The sequence below is a fragment of the Vigna umbellata genome, chromosome 1, assembly GCF_029865625.1.
Source record: "Vigna umbellata cultivar VRB3 chromosome 1, Vumbellata_1.0, whole genome shotgun sequence".
Taxonomy (NCBI): Eukaryota; Viridiplantae; Streptophyta; class Magnoliopsida; order Fabales; family Fabaceae; genus Vigna; species Vigna umbellata.
This window is the reverse complement of record NC_142165.1, coordinates 47,902,966-47,922,793: the sequence shown is the minus strand read 5'-3', so window position 1 is coordinate 47,922,793 and position 19,828 is coordinate 47,902,966. Positions and strand designations below refer to the sequence as shown.

At 34.2% G+C, this 19,828-nt stretch overlaps 4 protein-coding genes across 5 annotated transcripts; 2 read left to right on the top strand and 2 right to left on the bottom strand.

Annotated features, from left to right (window-relative positions):
* On the top strand, window positions 1-7,202 carry LOC148205570 (actin-related protein 3). Its single transcript, XM_088103498.1, has 9 exons — window positions 1-661; window positions 864-1,323; window positions 1,712-1,858; window positions 2,171-2,263; window positions 2,482-2,601; window positions 3,227-3,337; window positions 3,614-3,739; window positions 4,105-4,203; window positions 6,771-7,202. Exons 1-9 carry the CDS (start codon window positions 612-614, stop codon window positions 6,849-6,851), a joined length of 1,287 nt encoding a protein of 428 aa, XP_087959624.1. The 5' UTR covers window positions 1-611; the 3' UTR covers window positions 6,852-7,202.
* Window positions 7,203-8,714: 1,512 nt separating this feature from the next.
* On the top strand, window positions 8,715-9,648 carry LOC124831479 (uncharacterized). Its single transcript, XM_088111281.1, has one exon. The coding sequence runs from the start codon at window positions 8,860-8,862 to the stop codon at window positions 9,613-9,615; it is 756 nt and encodes a 251-aa protein (XP_087967407.1). The 5' UTR covers window positions 8,715-8,859; the 3' UTR covers window positions 9,616-9,648.
* A 5,044-nt stretch (window positions 9,649-14,692) lies between these two features.
* On the bottom strand, window positions 14,693-16,263 carry LOC124831480 (very-long-chain 3-oxoacyl-CoA reductase-like protein At1g24470). Its single transcript, XM_088111278.1, has 3 exons — window positions 15,492-16,263; window positions 15,326-15,395; window positions 14,693-15,222 (listed from the first exon to the last, which is right to left on the bottom strand). The coding sequence occupies exons 1-3, from the start codon at window positions 16,124-16,126 to the stop codon at window positions 14,938-14,940; spliced, it is 990 nt and encodes a 329-aa protein (XP_087967404.1). The 5' UTR covers window positions 16,127-16,263; the 3' UTR covers window positions 14,693-14,937.
* A 2,066-nt stretch (window positions 16,264-18,329) lies between these two features.
* LOC124831475 (uncharacterized) lies at window positions 18,330-19,826 on the bottom strand. 2 transcript variants are annotated; one of them, XM_088103497.1, is made up of 3 exons: window positions 19,688-19,826; window positions 19,480-19,528; window positions 18,330-19,150 (listed from the first exon to the last, which is right to left on the bottom strand). In XM_088103497.1, exons 2-3 carry the CDS (start codon window positions 19,486-19,488, stop codon window positions 18,866-18,868), a joined length of 294 nt encoding a protein of 97 aa, XP_087959623.1. In that variant the 5' UTR covers window positions 19,489-19,528; window positions 19,688-19,826; the 3' UTR covers window positions 18,330-18,865. The 2 variants fall into 2 exon arrangements, with proteins under 2 accessions (XP_087959623.1, XP_047161426.1); XM_047305470.2 differs by lacking the exon at window positions 19,688-19,826 and having other exon boundaries at window positions 18,330-18,783; window positions 18,965-19,150; window positions 19,480-19,679.
* Window positions 19,827-19,828: the final 2 nt, after the last annotated feature.

Below are 19,828 nucleotides of genomic sequence, written 5' to 3'. Positions count from 1 at the left end.
GGTGGATGAATTGATGATGGAGGAAGAAAGAAAAAGGTTGGCGTGTAAGAAAGAAACGAAACGACTTACATGGTATTAGTGTTGGTAGGTCCCTGCAAGGGGTGCTTCAAATCTCACAGCTTTTCTTCGTCCAACACACCAACCACAATTGAGGTTGCCGTCAAGTTCATGCTCTGCATCGAAATACAAAGCTACTAATTACTACTGTCAAATTAATTACAGTTAATGCTAAAAGAAAGAGACAGAATCTGGAGAAAGAAAGAGAGAGGGAAGGGTTGTTGTTTGATTTGCAAGGAAAGCATCTTTGGGAAACCAACAGAATTATGATGATGATGATGAGGAAGTAAATGGGACCTGCATCTGCACTTCCATCCCCACAGTTCAGTTTTCACTTCAAATGGATTTAGCCACAATGACCAACCATTCCTGTTTGTCTTTTATCTTTTTTCACTTCGGATCAAAGTCTGCGTCAACGTCATCTTTACCACCTTCTTCTTCATCCTTATTCAGCTCTTCACGACCATGATCTTCTGCCTCACACTTACTCTCGGATCTCAGTCGCGGATCCATCTTCAGCTTTCAATATCACACCCACTTTTTCGCTCTCTCTCATGGACCCCTCTACTTCTCGACCAGCTGTAGTCATCGATAATGGCTCCGGGTACCCTTTACTTTCTTTTCTATCACCCACTTTCCGTTTTGGTCTCATCTTGTGTTTGTTTATTTTTTTTTTTTTTGACACAACGTGTTTGTTGAAATGCCCAAGTGATGTTTTCTTAGTTTTTCTGACTTGGATTGACTGGAAAACTGATTCACTCGAATTGGTTTACTCTGAATTTTGAAACTGTTTTTTTTTTCTTCAGGTATACGAAGATGGGGTTTGCTGGTAATGTTGAACCGTGTTTTATTGTTCCGACAGTGGTTGCAGTTAATGAGTCGTTTCTGAATCAATCGAGGGGTTCTTCTAAAGGCAATTGGGTGGCCCAGCACAATGCTGGGGTTATGGCAGATCTTGATTTTTTCATAGGGGATGAGGCACTTTCCAAGTCTCGATCTAGCAGCACTTACAGTCTCAGCTACCCGATTCGGCATGGCCAAGTTGAGAATTGGGATGCCATGGAACGCTTTTGGCAGCAGTGCATATTCAACTATTTGAGGTGTGATCCGGAGGATCACTATTTCCTCTTGACCGAGAGTCCATTGACCGCACCTGAGAGCCGCGAGTATACTGGAGAAATCATGTTTGAGACTTTTAACGTGCCTGGACTTTACATTGCTGTGAATTCTGTGCTTGCTCTTGCAGCTGGGTACACAACATCTAAGGTTGGTAATTGGTTCACTGGATAAAGATTGGGAATTATGTTGCGTATAGAATTGGAACAGGGTGATTAATCTTGAATGCTTTACATATTAGTATGATGTATGAAATGGCCCGTATGCTTTGTAGCTATTAAACGGAAAATTCACAAGATGTTTCACCGGCTCCTGTAATTGACGCATTTGGATGTGTTTCATTTGAAATCAAAAGTTAACCTCTCTGTAGAATAAATGTCATGAACTAGGACGTAGGATAATTCAGCAGCTTTCCTCACTGTGTGACATAAAATGTTGACTTTGCATAATTATACTTCAACTTTTATAACAGTATCATAGGAGATACGTCTAATTTTAGGAATATTTTCCTTTTAGGCTGATCTTAAATTCTTTTTAGTGTGAGATGACAGGAGTTGTAGTGGATGTTGGAGATGGGGCAACTCATGTGGTACCTGTTGCAGATGGCTACGTTATAGGTAGCAGTATCAAATCGATTCCTGTTGCTGGAAAGGATGTTACACTTTTTCTTCAGCAGCTTATGCGGGTGGGTAATCTCTGTAGTATTAAAATTAAAAGGTTATCATGTTGGTATTGTTCTCTCATTTGAATATCTGTGAATTTTTTCTAAACCTCTTGTTAATGCAAACTAGCTGACCTTACCTAGTGGTGCTGTTGTTAATGTTGAACATTTTCACAAATTACCATTCACTTTATCTAGTGAAACCAATAATGTTATGCTAATCTGGGTGAATAATGTCGAATGCATTATAGTATTATTTCTAATCTCTATCAAAATGTCAATCTGCATTTTACTGAGCAGATTCATGAACTGTTATGTTGGCATTGCTTCATACAGGAAAGAGGAGAGAAAGTACCACCAGAAGACTCTTTTGAAGTTGCACGGAAAGTAAAGGAAATGTATTGCTACACCTGCTCTGACATTGTGAAGGTTGTCTTTACTCTTTAGTTCAATACTTGGGTTCTTTGACAGCATCATTAGGGGTTGTGGTGCGCCTTTGCCAATAGTTTTGTTATCTATAGCATACTGAATGCTGATAAATTCTCCCATTTAGTTAATTTGCTCCTTTTGTGAATCAAAGGTTGTAACTAAAGTTTTCTTTTCAACTTATTACTTTTCCGACATAACATTAGCTCAATTTCTCTTAGGAGTTCAATAAGCATGATAAAGAACCAGGCAAGTACATCAAGCATTGGAGAGGTATTAAACCGAAGACAGGGGCACCATATTCATGTGATATTGGCTATGAACGATTTCTTGGTCCCGAGGTTTGTTTGATGGCCACTCCTCATATAACTATTTTAGTATGATTTTTCTGTTGTGAATACCTGAACTTATTCCATGAACTAATGAATGAAATAAATATATACTTGGTTAGTTCCTGACTTCCTATGATTAATATCTAACTGAAATGGAGGGGCCTATAATGGAAAATGGTAAATGGTAACTATTAAAGGGATATTACGCATCTTGTCTTGATCTAAATCTTTACTATGGATGGTTAGAGTGTTTTTTCCCTTTTCCTTTATGGAATTTCTCTTTAGATGGTTAGTTTTTTTTTTTTCCCTTTTCTTTTTCCTTTATGGGCTATAAAAGAGGTCCAAGAAGTAGTGTGGAAAGGGGCAAGGTAGGTTTAAGGGCAAGCGGTGTAGCCTGGCTGGGATTGAAGAATTTGAACCTGGGATGTAGATCGTAGTTTCTATCTCTAAGAATCTTGGTGTCAGTTAGCCACAGCCACTGATTCCGCCTGAGGTAGTTCATTCAATTTAAATATTGAAGATTTCATGAAACTGTAGTAGAGGCGTGGCGTAATTCCTGAGCTAATCTATCGACTTAGTTGGGGTCATTATATCAACAAGACCAATTAATTTAACTTTTGTTTTCCCTCTGCAGATTTTCTTCAATCCTGAGATATATGGCAGTGACTTCACGACCCCTTTGCCAGTTGTAATAGACAAGTGCATTCAGTCTGCACCAATTGACACAAGGAGATCCTTATATAAGGTGAAGTACCATACTGACGTGTATATAAATAAGCCCCAGAAGCAGTTTTAAATTCTAGTGAACTGCCACTTCAAATCATAAAATTGGGGATCTTCCAAGGCTCAATGTTAGTTTGGGGCATTTTTTTGTTGTTAACCCAGATGGAGTTTATTAGTGTTAAGTTATACCATATCAATTCAGCAATGATATTTAGTTTCTGATAGCATGAATTTCTAGCCCTTCACTTTACATGTTGTTGACAATTGATCTCTTTACTTGCCTATTTATTTATTTCAGAATATAGTTCTGTCTGGAGGTTCAACCATGTTCAAGGATTTTCACAGGAGGTTGCAACGTGATCTTAAAAAAATAGTGGATGCTCGTGTCCTTTCATCTGAAGCACGCTTAAACGGGGAGATAAGAGTAAGTTAATTGGTACCTCTAAACCTTCTTTAAATTGATGATTTTCTCTCACGCCCACATATTTGAAACTTGTTTGCCCAAGTTCTACAGACTAAACCAATCAACAATCAATGCATCATTATATTGTACTAAATAATTACATAAGTTCATTTGTCCCCATTGTTTGTATTGACAATAGTGTTGTGTGGATTGTTGATTGGTTTGGTTATGTAGTTTGTGCTCTGAAGGTCTTCCCATCCCCTGGGGCCCAACAATTGCATGGACAAAATAGTCACATCGGTGTAATTATAGCAGGCTGGACTGCTGTATTTTATTGCTTAAGTCTTGCTTTTACCTTTTTTACTTCGTTAATTTGGTACCTGCAGTCACAGCCAGTGGAGGTAAATGTACTCAGCCATCCAATCCAGAGATTTGCAGTTTGGTTTGGAGGATCGGTACTTGCATCAACACCTGAATTTTTTACGGTATGCATTTCTGACATTCTTTTTTGGGGTTAGGAGGTACAGTTAATGCATCTCATAATGACTAATTTTGTGTACTAATAACGTGCTTATGTAATTAGGGGAGGGGGGTTACTTGTTCTGTGACTAACTTTCTTCCTTGCTATGACCGACCACTTTCCCAAAACAGAAAAAAAATCTATTTTCAACTTGAGCACATTGGTCCTGGACAATTTGTGTGATAGCATCATAATTGCCTTTATTTGTTTACGAATAGCCATGGTAGGTGGAATGCCACATTTATAATTGGTTGTCTTTGCCTTTTTTGTCTGGCATTAATATGTCGAGTTTTGTATGTTTGTTATGTTAAATGGATTTGATCCACAATTGTTAGAAAATAGAAGAAAGAAGAGGTTCCAGACCCATAGGTCAAAATTTGATCCACTTTGCAGAATTTCAAATTTACCCCCTTTTAACGTTCTCTGTAGCCAAATTGTTTATTCTTACTAGAGATGCCTCTTTGATGTCCATACATGAGGGCTCAACTGTGAAGCCAGTCACCACTGCCTGCGAACTCAGGTCCAACAGCTTTGGTTGTGGTGTTGATGAGGTTGATTGTGTATAACTTGAATCATCATAAATTTCCTCGGGACTGTCCTGCCTTGGTTCCATTGTCTGTGAACCTTAGATGCAACCAATATATAATGATAAAGGCTCACCTAGCGTGTTGGAATTCCAAGATTCCTACGCCACTGATGTTCCATCCACCTTTATGGTCCAATTTATGCCTAATATTAATAAGCTTTTTCTGGAAATCTGGGTTTTGAAAGAGGAGCCCTGGTTGCATCTCCACCTTTTACAGGGTTGTCCTGAAAATAGTCATCGCATCCCACATTCTTCACTCTGTTTTCCTTTTGTTTATCCCTTTCCAATGAAGGATCAACTTCTTCCTTGTCCAAAACTATTTCAAAATTTTTTTCCCACGGCAGTATTACTTCATTTTTGGTTCTTTCCATCACATGAGGTGTGATTCCTTCTTATTGAATCTTTTGTACTTTAATATTGTTTAAGATCCCACATCAACTAGAGATGAAATTAAATTACAGTATATAAATAGGAACAAACCTTCTCTTACAGACTGGTTTTATGAGAATAGGTTAGACTTAAAGTGACTTCTTAGTGTAGTAAAAGAGTCTATCGGGTTTATCATTATCGGGCTATCACAAATATCTAATCCTAAGGGGTGTGTTGAAGATTTACATCAATTAGAGATAAGATTAAATTTCAGTATGCAAATAGGCAACCTCACCTTATAAACTGGTTTTGTGAAAATGAGTTAGATATCCTTCAAGTTATTTCTGTTTTGTGCTTCCATTAAGGGTGGGTAATTCTATCTTTCTTCTCCAAGACCTAGCCTGTGCTTTGGCACATTCTGGCCAACTCCCCTCCATGCTGATGTTGTCCTACTCACCTTGTTCCTCCATTTTCTGCTGCAAATCCTCAGCATCAGGTTTCCGGCACCCAGCGCCGCAACTTCACCCCCCTCAACTAGGTTTTTAAACATCTAGCTCCCCCAAAGGTGGTTTGATTCCTTCTCTGAAGAAATGTCTTGCCATGACAACATTACCCATGTACTCGTTGCCTTTCTTCATCAACAACTGCATCATATTTTTTAGAGAAATACCAAAAATGGACTCTCTATTCTGGGGTTAAATTTTATTAAAAACCACAAAATTTCATGAGAACGTCTTACAAGACTCTATCAAGGTTTTCTGGTTTCCAATTAAATTCATATAATTGTAGAGTGTAGTCAAAAGTGTGTGAATCTCTTTGATTCCCTGAAACTTCTTGATCTTCAAAAGCTGATTAATTAGATCTTTTCTGGAGTTCGACTGAACATTTAACTCGCTTGAACTCAAGTAGCTCGGTGGTCCCTTCCTTCAAGAGCCTTATGAATTGTCCATTCCTTTCTCAAATTTGGATCCGGAATCTGGTCAAATTTGTGAGTGGGTCAAACAATTTTGGTAGGAACTAAAATTAGAAAATAGAAGAAGGAAGATGATATTTCTTGATTTCAAAAGAACAGAAGATTACAGAAATTACTCTCCTCCAATGGTTTCTCCTGTGATAGGGTAAAAATCAATTCTCAAATGATACAAGATATAGTGAACCCTTTCCCCTTACATTCTCCTATATATTTAATTCATTAATCCCTCAACTAATAACTAATAATATCGTAACCATTTAAACCTAATTTCCCAACTCCTAACTGTCACGTCTGTAGTTGGTTTGGTTTTCTTTGCTTCTTTGTTTGGCATTGATAACCTGGATTTTGTATGCTTAGCCTGTTTAAACAATCTATGATTGCATTTTGGTAACGATAGTAATAGTATTAATGTTTGCTAAGTTTAGAATTATGAAACATGAACAGGGTAGAACTATTTTTTTATGGTTTGCCGGCAACATATGTCTTCCGTTTTCTTGCAATGATATTCTCTTATTGAGAGTATCCATAATTTGTTATTGTTTCTTTAATCCTTCCGATATGTCTCTATACAAAACAAGATTACAATTTATGTTCCAATGAACAGGCTTGTCATACAAAGGCAGAATACGAGGAGTACGGAGCTAGCATTTGCCGTACAAATCCCGTTTTCAAGGGGATGTATTAAAGCAACAATGAATTATAGTTGATCATGGATGCAGTTACTTGATAAACAGTTGAATGAATATCTTGTTATTTTGATCCCTCAATCCACCTCCTGGTCTTTCTTCCCACCTGTATTCGTGGTGGCAGGAGTGAGTGTAAAATATGTATATTCATTGAAAATATGCATTTCTTTTCTATTCTAGCAGTCTTCCTAGGCACTCAGTTTCACATGATTAATACAGCAGAGGTCAATATGGTAATTAATGACTACATACAAATTGATATTCACCAAAGTTAGCCGACCTGAATTGCAATTCATTTTGGTGTTCAGCTTTGAGATTGATTATGTATTTTTTGTCATTCATTCTTGTCACAGATGATTCCATGATCAGGGAGCACGATAGAGAAAATAAGATTCGACCAGCTTTATTCGTTGCTTGGTCAGCTTGTAGCATGTCACAAAATAATCTTATCTTTACATAATTCAATTCACTGATTATAATTTTATCATATGATGACCAAGATTTGGTAAAATTCAAATGATTTGATTAAAAAGTGTTTTTCCTTTTCACTCATTTCGATTGAACTATCAATTCGTGTTAACAAAGCACATTTTCAAATTATCTTAAACCAGATTACCATATTTTTAGGTTAATTGAGCTACACATTTTCTACACTAATGAGTGAGATTACGTTTTTTTTTTCTTTCTTTTTTAAGTTTCACGACATAAATAATATACATTTAAAATAGTAATTTTTATGTAAGTTATACTATTCTAATGACTAATTATAATAAAAAGGAATTCAGACTCTTTATCTAATTCTCTTCTTTTAGTTCTGTATCACTCTTATATTTTAAAATAAAACACTCTCATTATCTTAATATTCTGCTCGTTCTCTTTTCTTTTCTGGATGCACATTTTACAAGCTATTTTAGTAATTAGTAAAACAAATTCTCTGAACTATCTCATATTATCCTCTTTTCATTTTATCATATCAAATGGTCCCTCATAACACGTGATAGAATAATATAATGTTATTTAGTTGTATTATTTTGTGTTATCAAACACATGAAAGTGTAAATATGTATCAACTTTAATCTTATTAATTCTCTTATCCTGTTATGCATACCAAATAAACTCAAAATGTACTAGCCAACAATATTCTTAATTATTTTATAATTCAATGTAGTTCTTTTCATTTTAAAGAAAGATAAATTTCATGTTATAGAATGTTTATACCAATTATGGATTGGCAAGGTCCTAATCTAGAACACCTTCATGTTATATTTCTTCTTGAAAGACTAATATTTATTGGTCAAATTAATGGTTTGCTTAACTAACATATTACCACTTTATCTATATATATATATATATATATATATATTTAAATTTATCGATATCTTAGAAAAAAATATCAAAATTTAATTGGAGAGATAAAAAAAAGAAATGATAAATTAAGAGAGATAAGGAGTTAACAATATCAGGATAAAAAGAAAATACGACAGCTAATTTCAGATGGTTTAATTTGAATGCATTTATCCATTCTCCTCATTTTGTTGAGATAAAAACACAACCATAGTTCTGGGAAAAAAACGACAACTTAACCAAATAAATTTGGATTCAAAACCAACAACAAAATGGATTGTATTTAAACATACACAACATGTTCTTCAAAATGAATTTACGATAAATCACATTTTACTGCTAATATATTTATATTATGAAAATATATAATAGCAAACGGAAACAATCCTAATAGAAAGAGAGCCGTATTTTAACTAATAATATATAAAAAAAAATTTAAATCCCTTACAAAAAAAATGTTATAATATCGAAAATAATTATAAAGGCAAATAAAAAACAGAAATACGTGAATGGATAGGGTTGGTGGTAAAATAGAACGTATATTTAGGAAGTATAAAGCATAAATGGGTTATCTATTATCTCTGATCCCAAAAAAACAGAAAAAGGAATGTCCCACCAAGCATGAGAAAGAAGGCGTTCTGTTATTGTTGTTCGTAGCACGACATGCATGTGGGAATGAACATCACACTCACAAAACCATTCATCCTAAGATACTTTCTCCTCTCTCTCATCCTCTCCCTCCCATTCTTCCTCTTCCTCTTCCTCCACCTCTTCTCTCCGCCACAACAATACCACCGTTACGCCACCACCCCCTACAATAACAACCTCAGAATCCGACCCGGTTACTCTTCCTACGACGCCTACATCCAGCGCCAGCTCAACAAAACCCTCAACCCGCGCCTCCGCAAAATATGGACCACGCGCGACTGGAACCGCAAGATCCCGGTTTTTGCGCGCTTCTTCGAGGACCTCAAGGGAAAGAAGCTTCTTCACACGAGGTCCAAGGCGCTTTGCGTAGGCGCGCGCGTGGGGCAAGAGGTCGAGGCGCTGAGGCGCGTTGGCGTTTTGGACTCCTTGGGAATGGACCTCGTGCCCTACCCTCCCCTGGTGGTTCAGGGGGACTTTCACGACCAACCGTTTGAAAACGGCACGTTCGACTTCGAATTCTCGAACGTCTTCGACCACGCGCTCTACCCGGAACGCTTCGTGGCCGAGATCGAACGCACGTTGAAGCCCCACGGCGTATGCGTGTTGCACGTGGCGCTGGCGCGACGCGCTGATAAGTACTCCGCTAACGACCTCTACAGCGTGGAGCCCCTCGTCGGGCTGTTCAAACGCTCCGTTTTGGTTCACGTTCGTGGCGTTAATGGTTTTGGTTTGGACACAGAGGTTGCCTTTCGTAAGAACACTTCACGTTAGCGCTTTCTCTCTCTCTCTCTCTCTTTCATTTCTCTTTTTCTTTTTCTTTACATTAAGTTGGATTTAGGAAGATTTTATGTAAATACTTTTTAACAGAGAAAAATCAAATAGAATACAATTCTCCATAAAAATATGTTTATGATTTTTTTTCTATAAAATGAAATAAAAAAATTATAATGTTGTTTCAAATTTGCATATAATCATCCTATTTTCTTGACCTAAAGGAAAATAATACTTTCAACACACACAAAATTTTATATTTATTTAATATTATCAATTTTTATTTATTTTTTCTTAAAATATAATTTTTTTAATGATTATTTTATCTTTATAATATGTATTAAATAAATATAAAAATGTGTCTCATTTTACCATTATTATACATGAAAGTGAAAATGAAAAGATGTGTATTTTTGTTTAGTAACAAATAAGGCAGTGACGCCATTAGACAAATAGCTTATAATATATGGGGGTGTTTATAGATTTATAAGAGGGTACAAATCTTTCACTTATTTAATCTCGATATATAGTTGTTTTCATTTAAAGTTTAAATTCCATCCATTCAATATGAAATAGTTTGAATTAGGTCAATTATTTAAATTTGTGATTCACCTGAAAAAATTATAAACAATTATCTTATTTATTAAAAATATTCTTAGTTGATTAACGCATTTAAAAAAATTATTTTCCAAAATAATATCTTATAATTTTGTTTAAATTAATTATAGTTGATGATAAAAGACTAAACATAATGGTAAAAATTCAAAATTTTTAAAATAATAAAACAATCTACAGAAACTAAAATAAGGAAAGATAATATACTTCCATGAGCTTAAAATGCATCGAAATCAGTTATTTTATATTAGTTTTAAATTATATAAAGATATTTTCAAGAGTTATAATCATTTTTATATTCATTATACTTTTAATATATTATAATTTTTAATTCTATAAAATAAACAAATATAACAATAAAGTATCTAAAAACACGCCGTCATTCATCAGTATGTGCCATTTTAGCTAGCATGTGATGTATAGTGAACCTGTAAGTTGTAAAAATAATAAAAGATCTCATATTTAATTATATAATTTTACGAATTGAAATGTCATTCTTTTATTTAGGTTATTTCAATCATGCATGAAGTGATGAATTACGAAGCAAAATAAAGGGTACATATACACATGGTATGCAAAGTGACATAATATATAATTCTAACTTTTTACATTAATTAAAATGTTATTTATATTTTAAAAAATAAGTTTTCCCTTGATTGAAACCTTACATCAATAACTGAAAATAATTTTTTGTGAGGTCTAAAAGCTTTTAATACTTTATCATGATAAATTGTAATTCTCTATATTTATCACCAAAAGAAACATGTATTATGAAAGAGTACAAGAGGATACTCTAACCAGTATACAGTAAAAGAAAACAAATAGACTTAGTAAAATGAAAAATATTAAGAGAAAGATGTTTTCAATATTATTGAACGGATCTGGAAGGATTAACTAACAAAAAGGAATTACTTACTATTTTCAATAACTTATCTTCATATTATATCGGATTTAATACTTTTTTTCTCACTCAAATTTGATTACACATATTTGATTGAATTTGATAGAAATTTTGACACTTATTTTATCTGAGTTTTTAAATAATTTTAATTATAACATATTTTATTAAAAAAAAGGCAAAATTCAAAACAAATGATGAAAATTTTAAAATTAATTTTATCGACAAAATTTACTGATATATTACTAAAATATTTAATTATTGACTAATTATCCGTTAATAATAAAATTTTAAATAATTGATAAATTTTATTAATTAAAACATATTTTAATAATAAAAATTTTAAATTAATAATAAAAATTCTGAAATATTAATAATTTTACTTACAAATTAATTAATTATTAATTCATAAATAATAAAAGTTTTGTTGATAAGATGTACTGTAAGAACTGAGAAATTCAGAGGAAGTGGGAAAGGCATGTGTATGCATCTGAGTGGACCGATCGTTATTGACGATAGTATATAAATGAAATTTTCAAAATTTTGTGTCATTCTCTGCATGCACTTCTTCTCTCCAAATTTATGAGTTTTTCTTTTTTCCTCCTTCTCTCTACAAATTCTTTCTAGATTTCCACTTATTCAAGCCGTGTTGTTCTTCCAACAGTTCAAATCTGAGTATCTTTGCAGTTTGGAGCTGCTGAATCTTCTCTCAGTTATCAGTTTAATCACTGGTAAGTGGTTTCTCTTGTCCTTGGTGTTTTCTGCGCGTTTCAGTTGCATGCAAGCTGTGTTCTTGCATGTGTCCTTCTTCACCTCCTCTGAGTCTAATTCTTAGTTCTGGTTCGGTGGATGGTGTTTTCTCACCAATCCAAAGATTTGTAGGTTGTGTTTGTGCTCGTGGGATAGCCAATTCAGTGAAGGTTTTCCTTTGGTCCAGCTATTTTAAGGTAAGAGAATCTAAATAATTTAACTTGTATGTTTATATGTTTGTAATGAATTGTATGATTGATTAAGATGCATGTTGAATTTCTGTTTTCGATTGAATGTGAGGACTGAACTCTGTGAACTGGACTTGGGGAGTATTATGTAGAAAAAAGTGTTCGGTCAGAGTCAAATAGAGGAAGTGAAAGGGTGAAAATGAGAGTTTGAGGTTGTGAGTGATTTTTGGCAGTGAGATGAGTTTGAATAAGTGCATTGTGACCTATTAGAATCAGGTTTGGAGGATTAGAAGAAAAATATTTGGTTTTTGGTAAATTCTAGTGTTCTTCGTAATTCTGCAAAATTTTGCAGAAAGCAGAGTGTGCACGTTTGGCCGTTCAGTCTTGGTCAAACGCTCGGTCTTATACTAGCAGTATGCTAGGGTTAGCACTCGGTCTTATACTAGCAGTTATGCTAGTGTTAGCGTTCGGTCTTACACTAGCGCTCGGTCTTACACTAGCAATTATTCTAGTGTTAGCGCTCGGTATTATATTAGTATTTGGTTTAGTCTTGGTATTTAACCTAGTTTTAGTACTCAACTTTAATATAGTGTTAGGCTTTCCCAGTAGTCGTTCTTCGCCAGTGTTCGGTCAATTGTTAGGTTTTGTCTGTTATAGACTATTCGGTTCTGTCCTGGGGTGGTGAGAAACTGTTCGGTTTCCAACGTTCACAGAATTCTCGATCTTATGAGTGAGGATATGATTGTTGAATGAAATTATATGTTAAGTGATGAGAATTATGTTTTTAAGTACTGTGGAAGAGAATTCCAAGGCGGAATGTCTCGTGGATGGTTATTGAATCGTAAAGTATGAATGTGGATATCGTGCTAAGCTGATGTTTATCCTGATATTCTATGATTACTCATTCTCAAGTAGAGAGGAGTAACTCATGTGTGAGAATGGCAGGAGGTCCTTTAACCTCAGGGTATCAAGGTAATCTTCACTAGACTAACCTTGTGGGGTAGCTTGATGGGGGTCTTGTTGTTTCACCACCACAAGTGCAGGAATGCCTGTAGCTACACATTCATACAATCCGGATGGTCAAGTCAGGTGTTCGGTCATGCATGAATTATGGTGTTCGGTCATAACTACTTGAGTATTTGATTTGCATATGTTTGCTTGTATTCAGTTTTGGTATCTTGTAGTGTTCGGTCTTGCATTGTTTGGACTAGTGAGAAATGTATGTATGTATATACAATTAAATTACATTAGCTTACCCTTATTTCCTGTTTTTGTTCATGTTTCCTGTTCGGTTCTTCTTTTGCAATGATCATCCTGTGGGTGTGAGCAGTTGGAGAGGAGTTATCGGTGGAGCAGTCCTTGGAAGGAGAAGACCCCTCGGCTTAGTACAAGACCGCTCGGTCTTGTGAATAATTTTGTCTGAACTGTTCGGTTATAATCCTAACTTGGTAATAACCGTTCGGTTATGTACATATTTTTGGAATAGTGTAGGACTTTTTATAAAGTTTTAAATTTTATGATTATTTTGTAATAACTATAAGATTAACTTTATTTCTAATAACTGTTTTATCATATTATTAAATGACGACATCTGTATATAGTTTTATGCTATATTTTTGGATGTTTCATGAACCAATAAAATATTTTACCGATAAAATATTTTAGCGATAAAATTTATCCAGATAAAATTTTATTGAAAACTTTTGTAACAGAAAATATTACGATTTTTAGGAAATGTTATGATATTTTACTTCAATATCAATATAAATATTGTAAATTATTGTTTATTCTGGCTTTGGTGACTCTTTGCATGGAGCGTTTCCTCATTTATTGGGCAGCTTGGAGTGAAGAATGATGCGTGTGGAAGAGTTGATGTGATAGTTACGTCTTATAATCCTTTTGATGCACTCAATTCATTTATTATTATTCCTTATATATTTTTTTCGCTATTCTGTTATTTATTACGCAAGTCATATCAACTATTCAACTTTTACAAATAATAAAAACTAATAATTGGAAGAAATATATTTACACTTATTTGATATATATTATAAATATAAAATGATTATGAAAAAATAAACTTTTATACTGATTTAATAGTTACTTAATTACTTTACTATTAAGTTATTAAGTCTTGATTTTTATATTTAGATATTTGATTTACTTTTAATTTTATATTTATCAATTAAGTTTTTTTTTTGTAAAAAAAATTCATATGATATTTTTATTAAATTAATGTTAATATAATTTAAAATTGTCACTATCAAAATTTTGTTTTGTTATGTATCAAAATTTAAAAAATTATTTTTCATTTTGAAACTTTTATTTTAATTTGACACACGATACGTTTGAGAATGATTCTTATATATTATAAATCTAAATATGAAGATGTGACATTTTCAAATATTTTCAACTCCAATTTAAAGACTTTTAAGAAAAATAAAGATTCAATTTAGTAAAAGAATTATTAAAAGTAAAATGAAATTAAAGTGAAGCTTAGAAATAATTATTTTAAAAAATATAGTTTTCCTAAAATGTATGGACAGCCGAAGCCCTTTAAGATGTGAGCGTGAATCTGTTTACTTTTACATATCAACATAACTTTTGCAGAAGGAATTCATTGTGGTGAAACTGAAATCTGGGGACCATCGTTTTATCTCCCAAATGGACAAAAATTAAATCAACCAAACCAAACTTAACCTTTCCTTTCAAATCAACTTAACTACAAATCAAGTGCTACATAAACAAAGGCTAAAGTTAGTCGCTTTTTGGAATGGGAAATTCGGAGTAATGTGGATCAGCTGCAACACATAAAACTTTTGATAGGTTCAATTATGGTGTCGGAATTAATGTGACCCATCACTTTGAAAATTATTTTATAGGCTTCAAAGTAGATTTGACATCCGACGTGAAGGATTTTTGGTTATTCCGGCGGCGAATACCGACGGAGAATCGCCAAGCATCAAGCAGAGGATGAGGGATGAAGTTTGAGAAGAAGCCCTGAACGGAGTGAGCCCAATAAGGTATGCACTTTGGTTTATAGCCAATTTCACCGATTGCAGCTCTTGCATAAGCTTCCGCCGTTGGTATAAAAACTGAATCTTTATCTATAAAAGCCACCTTCGACGCCATCTTCGTTGCAACGTACAGTGGTACCTTCACTCGTCAATATTCTTAACAATTAATGAATCATCCTTCCTATTCATCATCACTCCTTTACTAAGTTTACCCTAAAACCAACATTGCAATAACGTCGTACCTGACATTGCACATGTATCCCGTATTGTCCATACTCTACGTATAGGGATCTTGAAAATTGGTCCACGTAACTGCATGCTTTACAAATGTCTTTGTTATTTAAATTAAATAATGTTAAATAATATTAAAATATGTTTTTGAAAGAAATAAAAGAAGAGAAAGCTTACGCCTTGGTGGCAGCGTACACCGTGAAGAGAGGATGAGAAGGGAGAACCGCCGCAGCACCGGAACCGATGTTAACGATCGCTCCCTTTCTTCTTTCCAACATCCCACGCAGAACACATTTCGTTACTTTCGTTGTTCCTTCCACGTTAACTCTAACAATCTTCGTCCACACACTCTCCTCCACTTCGTCGAAAAACATCGCCTTCGGATACGTCACTCCCACGTTGTTCACCAGCACGCCAACATCCAGCCCCTCACTCGCCTCCTCCACGCGCCGCAGCCCCTCCGACAGATCCCCGCTCGCGAAGTCCATCGCCACCAACTTCACGCGCGCGTTCGGATTCTTCTCCTTGATTTCACGCGCAACGGCTTCCAGCTTCTGCAGGGTTCTGCTGACGAGGATGAGGTTGAGCCCTCGCTCTGCCAGCTGGCAGGCGAAGGCCTTTCCGATGCCGTCGGTGGCTCCGGTGACCACAGCCCAGGAACCGTAAGTTCGGATCAGGTTCTTCTCGGATCGGAAACAGGTTCGGAAGATCCATGCGGAGAGGGAGAGGAGGAGGCGGAGCGTGACGATGAAACCGAGGCATGAGATTATGAGGATACAGTGATCAACTCTGTTACACGGTGCTGTAACCATTTTCTTGCTTACGGGTTTTTCCTACATTTGCTGAACAGAGTTCCCTTTAATATTGTGGCAGTTGCCATCATAGTCACATATGCACGGAGGTTGAGGATTCAATTAATGTTGAATGTGAAACCAATAACAGTTCCTCCACCTAACAAACCACTTCACATATTTCACCTACCTTGTACAAAACAGTATTACTGTAAGCTTTAATTTTAATTACTAATAATTTTCTTAGAGTCATTTACCATTTACCATATAAGTTTATCTAATGATATTATTAAAATCTTTTAATGGATATCTATATGTTAGACGTGTTAGGAATAAACATTAAAAATAAAAATAAAGTAGTTAAAATATGAATTTCTACTAAAAGTAAATTAATAAAACAGATACGGTTGAGGTGTGTTTGATTAATGTAGAAGGTTGAAGATTTGGATAAAACATTTAAGGGTGAATTGTAGAAGTGGTTGATGAGTGTGTGTGTGACATGTGGTTTGGCGCAGTCAGTTTTGCATGAATTGAGCGATGAAAATAGTGACACGAGTCGTACAGTTGTAGACCCACAACACAACCAACACTTTTTGTTTTTGAGTTGTTTTCGTTTTCGAATGTTTTAAATTTCTGTTTTGATTTTGTCTTGGACCTCGTGATCGATCAGACATGGGTCTTTCATCACACGGGGTAGACTCGTCAAATCAACTCGTTCACCCACCCTTCAATTTTTCACGCAAATTTAATAAGTTTGTGTTAATTGAGTCGACCTACATTTCAAGTGAATTATGATTTGCATTGGAAAATAACACTTGAACAACTATTTTTGACAACATTTAGACACGTGCACACGTGTCAAAATCTGAGTGGTCCATTTTCATTTAATTTTTCCAACTGGACCACTCAGATTTTGACACGTGTGCGCGTGTCTAAATGTTGTCAAAAATGGTTGTTCAAGTATCATTTTCCATTTGCATTTAAGCAGTGGTCTCGTTGATTGAAATATGAGCATTGAAATGTAAACTATTAATAAAGGGAGTTTATTGAAAAATATTAATGAAGTTTTTTTTTTTCTACGCGAATCCTAAATATTTTAATTAAATACTTATTGTAAATAACTCATATATAATGTATTTATGTAAAAAAAAGATAAATATAATTAAACTATTTGTACTTATTCTTCTCTTTCTTTATTTTAAATACTTTTAATTATTTCACACTCTTTTAAACTTAGTTAGTTTATCTATTGATATTAATTTTGTCAATATATTTTACTATTATTCTAAAACTACCCTTAATTTTAAAAAAATTAATTAATTAATTAATGCCTGGAAAGAGAATAATGATGATGTAACTTGTAGCTACTCATCTTCACCTATCCTAATAACAATAGTGACAAGAGCAAGAGATTATCTCCTTTATTTCAATATTTATTATTTATTGGTTAAAAACTTATTAATTGATCAAGGATGCAACGTATAATTACAAAACAAAAATATTACAAAGAGGATAAACGGTCTTCTGAAAAAAAATATATAAATAAGGATAGACAGTAATTTATAAGTTGTGTTATATTACAAAGAGGATAAACAGTCTTCTAAAAAAATATTATAAATATTATACATATATTTTATACTGAAACTTAATATCCATTTAAATCTTAAATCATAGGATCATAAGACGTTTACGGATGAATGATTTATTATGATAATCTCAACTATTTATATTGATACACTTTATTTATATATTTTACTTTTGATCGCTTTCTTTATATCAACGATATCATTTTCTTTGATATTTTTTTACTTTTGTTTACTACTTTTATTTAATTTTGACATTTTACTACTTTCTTTTACTATCATGTACTTTCTTTCTTCGATATTTCTCTTACCTTCAATTTTTGAATACTTTTTTTAATATTATCTTACATACTCCTAGTTACTTAAAGATGTTATGGTAGCTAAATTTTTGTACAGGCTTCTTAGATTAATTTTCCTCTGAGATGAACAAGAAGAAGATATAAGTTGAACAGATAAAACCATGCTTCACTTTCACCTCTCACAAGTAGCCCATGTATTGCGGCATTTAACAAACATCAATGCAACCAAGTCATTTAATAATAGTATAGTATATATATTAGTATAATTATATATTAAATATACTCAATACATGTCATCATCACTTTCAGTCAAATGTGGTAGCACCATTGCTGCTAGTGGCGTAAAGAATCACATTTGTCTTCATTCAACAAACTCCAGCCTTAATTGTCACATGAAAATTAAAAAAAAAAGAAAGAAGAAGCCTCTTGGAAAGATGGCACAAGATGAAGAAGCGATAGACAAAAAGCTGCCTAGTTGAGCACATCAGCATCACGAAAGTAACAAGAGCAGACATATCTGCTTAATTTGTCATTGCAAAAGGTAGTTTTTTATCCTTATATTTACATATTATACTTTGTTCCGGTGCGTACAAAGGGGAAACATGTGAACAACTAGAAGCTACAATAGTGAGCAGACTGCAACTATGTCTTTTCTTTTTCTTTTATCTCTAATCCCTGGTCTGGAGACAGATGAGGCCTCAGAAGAAAACTGAAGAGAATCAACATACGTCCCAAGCAGCGACAAACACATTCTTATCCTCGTTTAGGGTTTAAAGCAAAACCACTTCTTCTGAGCCTAAACCATTTATATATATATGTATGTATAGTATTAGCTATTCAACTTCATTATAGACAATGATTTTATCTGTTTTTAGCTTTCAAATAAGCAATAAATCATATGCACATGTGCTGGTGGGAAATTTATGGTTATGTTGTTTCTGGCACCAGATAGCATAACTCGTGTTATTCATACGTACCTTGGCAGATTTATCCTCTTCCTTGCGCGAATTATTTCTTCGCTGGGATTGAACACGTACGGATCCTGCTCCAGTTTTTTTATCATCTCTGGCCTTGTTGAATATAACAGTGAATCCTTCAGCTGAGGCAGGATCATTAACATCCCATTCCCCGAACTTGGGTAGTGGCCTTCCTTCTTGTTCATACTGTACATGAATAGATTAATTATTCACTGAAGATGAAAAACAGAAAGACCCTTTCGCTCATCATTAGCGATAAAGAATTGCTGGAAACCCGGTACATAGCTAAACCTTTTTCAGTTTTTTATAACAGAACACAGAAAATGAAAAGTGAAAGGACCCTTTTGCTCGTCATTAACAACAAAGAAGTGCTGGAAACCAGGTACAAAACTAAACCTCGTTTCGGCTTTGTTTTATATAATGACAGTAACAATAATAACGACTACAGCACAGTTTCACATCTTTTAAAATATGGGCTGGAGATGAATAGCATTAACATGGTGGGAGGATCTTACCGAAGCCATCAAGATTGAAGCTTTGTTACGTACGGTGGTTACCCAATTTCTGGGGAAAAGGAACAGACAACAAAAAGAAGAAAAAGGAAAAAAAAAGAGACAGGGAAGAAATTGGGAAGAATTAGAATGGTTTAAAACAGGCAGGTAGGTGCAGCATTTATAAAGGGATAAGGAATAGAAAGAGAAGACCTAAAATACAAACAACAACCTTGATGGCCTTGTCTTCCTTTCGTGTCACACCCGTCCAAAACGCGGTGATTTGCTTTTTCTGTTTATTTTCCGTTTTATTTTTAGGAGAACATTCCTTCAAGGGCTAACAAAAACCAAGCCAATATGACCATATTCCAAA

Bases quoted from the DNA above. Each gene is read 5' to 3' on its own strand.
- LOC124831479 (XM_088111281.1), top strand. From the start codon at position 8,860: ATGCATGTGGGAATGAACATCACACTCACAAAACCATTCATCCTAAGA.
- LOC124831480 (XM_088111278.1), bottom strand. From the start codon at position 16,126: ATGGTTACAGCACCGTGTAACAGAGTTGATCACTGTATCCTCATAATC. The intron at 15,396-15,491 runs GTAAGCTTTCTC...TAAAGCATGCAG, and splicing joins GTGTACGCTGCCACCAAGGC to TTACGTGGACCAATTTTCAA. The intron at 15,223-15,325 runs GTACGACGTTAT...TGACGAGTGAAG, and splicing joins GGATACATGTGCAATGTCAG to GTACCACTGTACGTTGCAAC.
- LOC148205570 (XM_088103498.1), top strand. From the start codon at position 612: ATGGACCCCTCTACTTCTCGACCAGCTGTAGTCATCGATAATGGCTCC. The intron at 662-863 runs GTACCCTTTACT...TTTTTTCTTCAG, and splicing joins GTCATCGATAATGGCTCCGG to GTATACGAAGATGGGGTTTG. The intron at 2,602-3,226 runs GTTTGTTTGATG...TTCCCTCTGCAG, and splicing joins AACGATTTCTTGGTCCCGAG to ATTTTCTTCAATCCTGAGAT.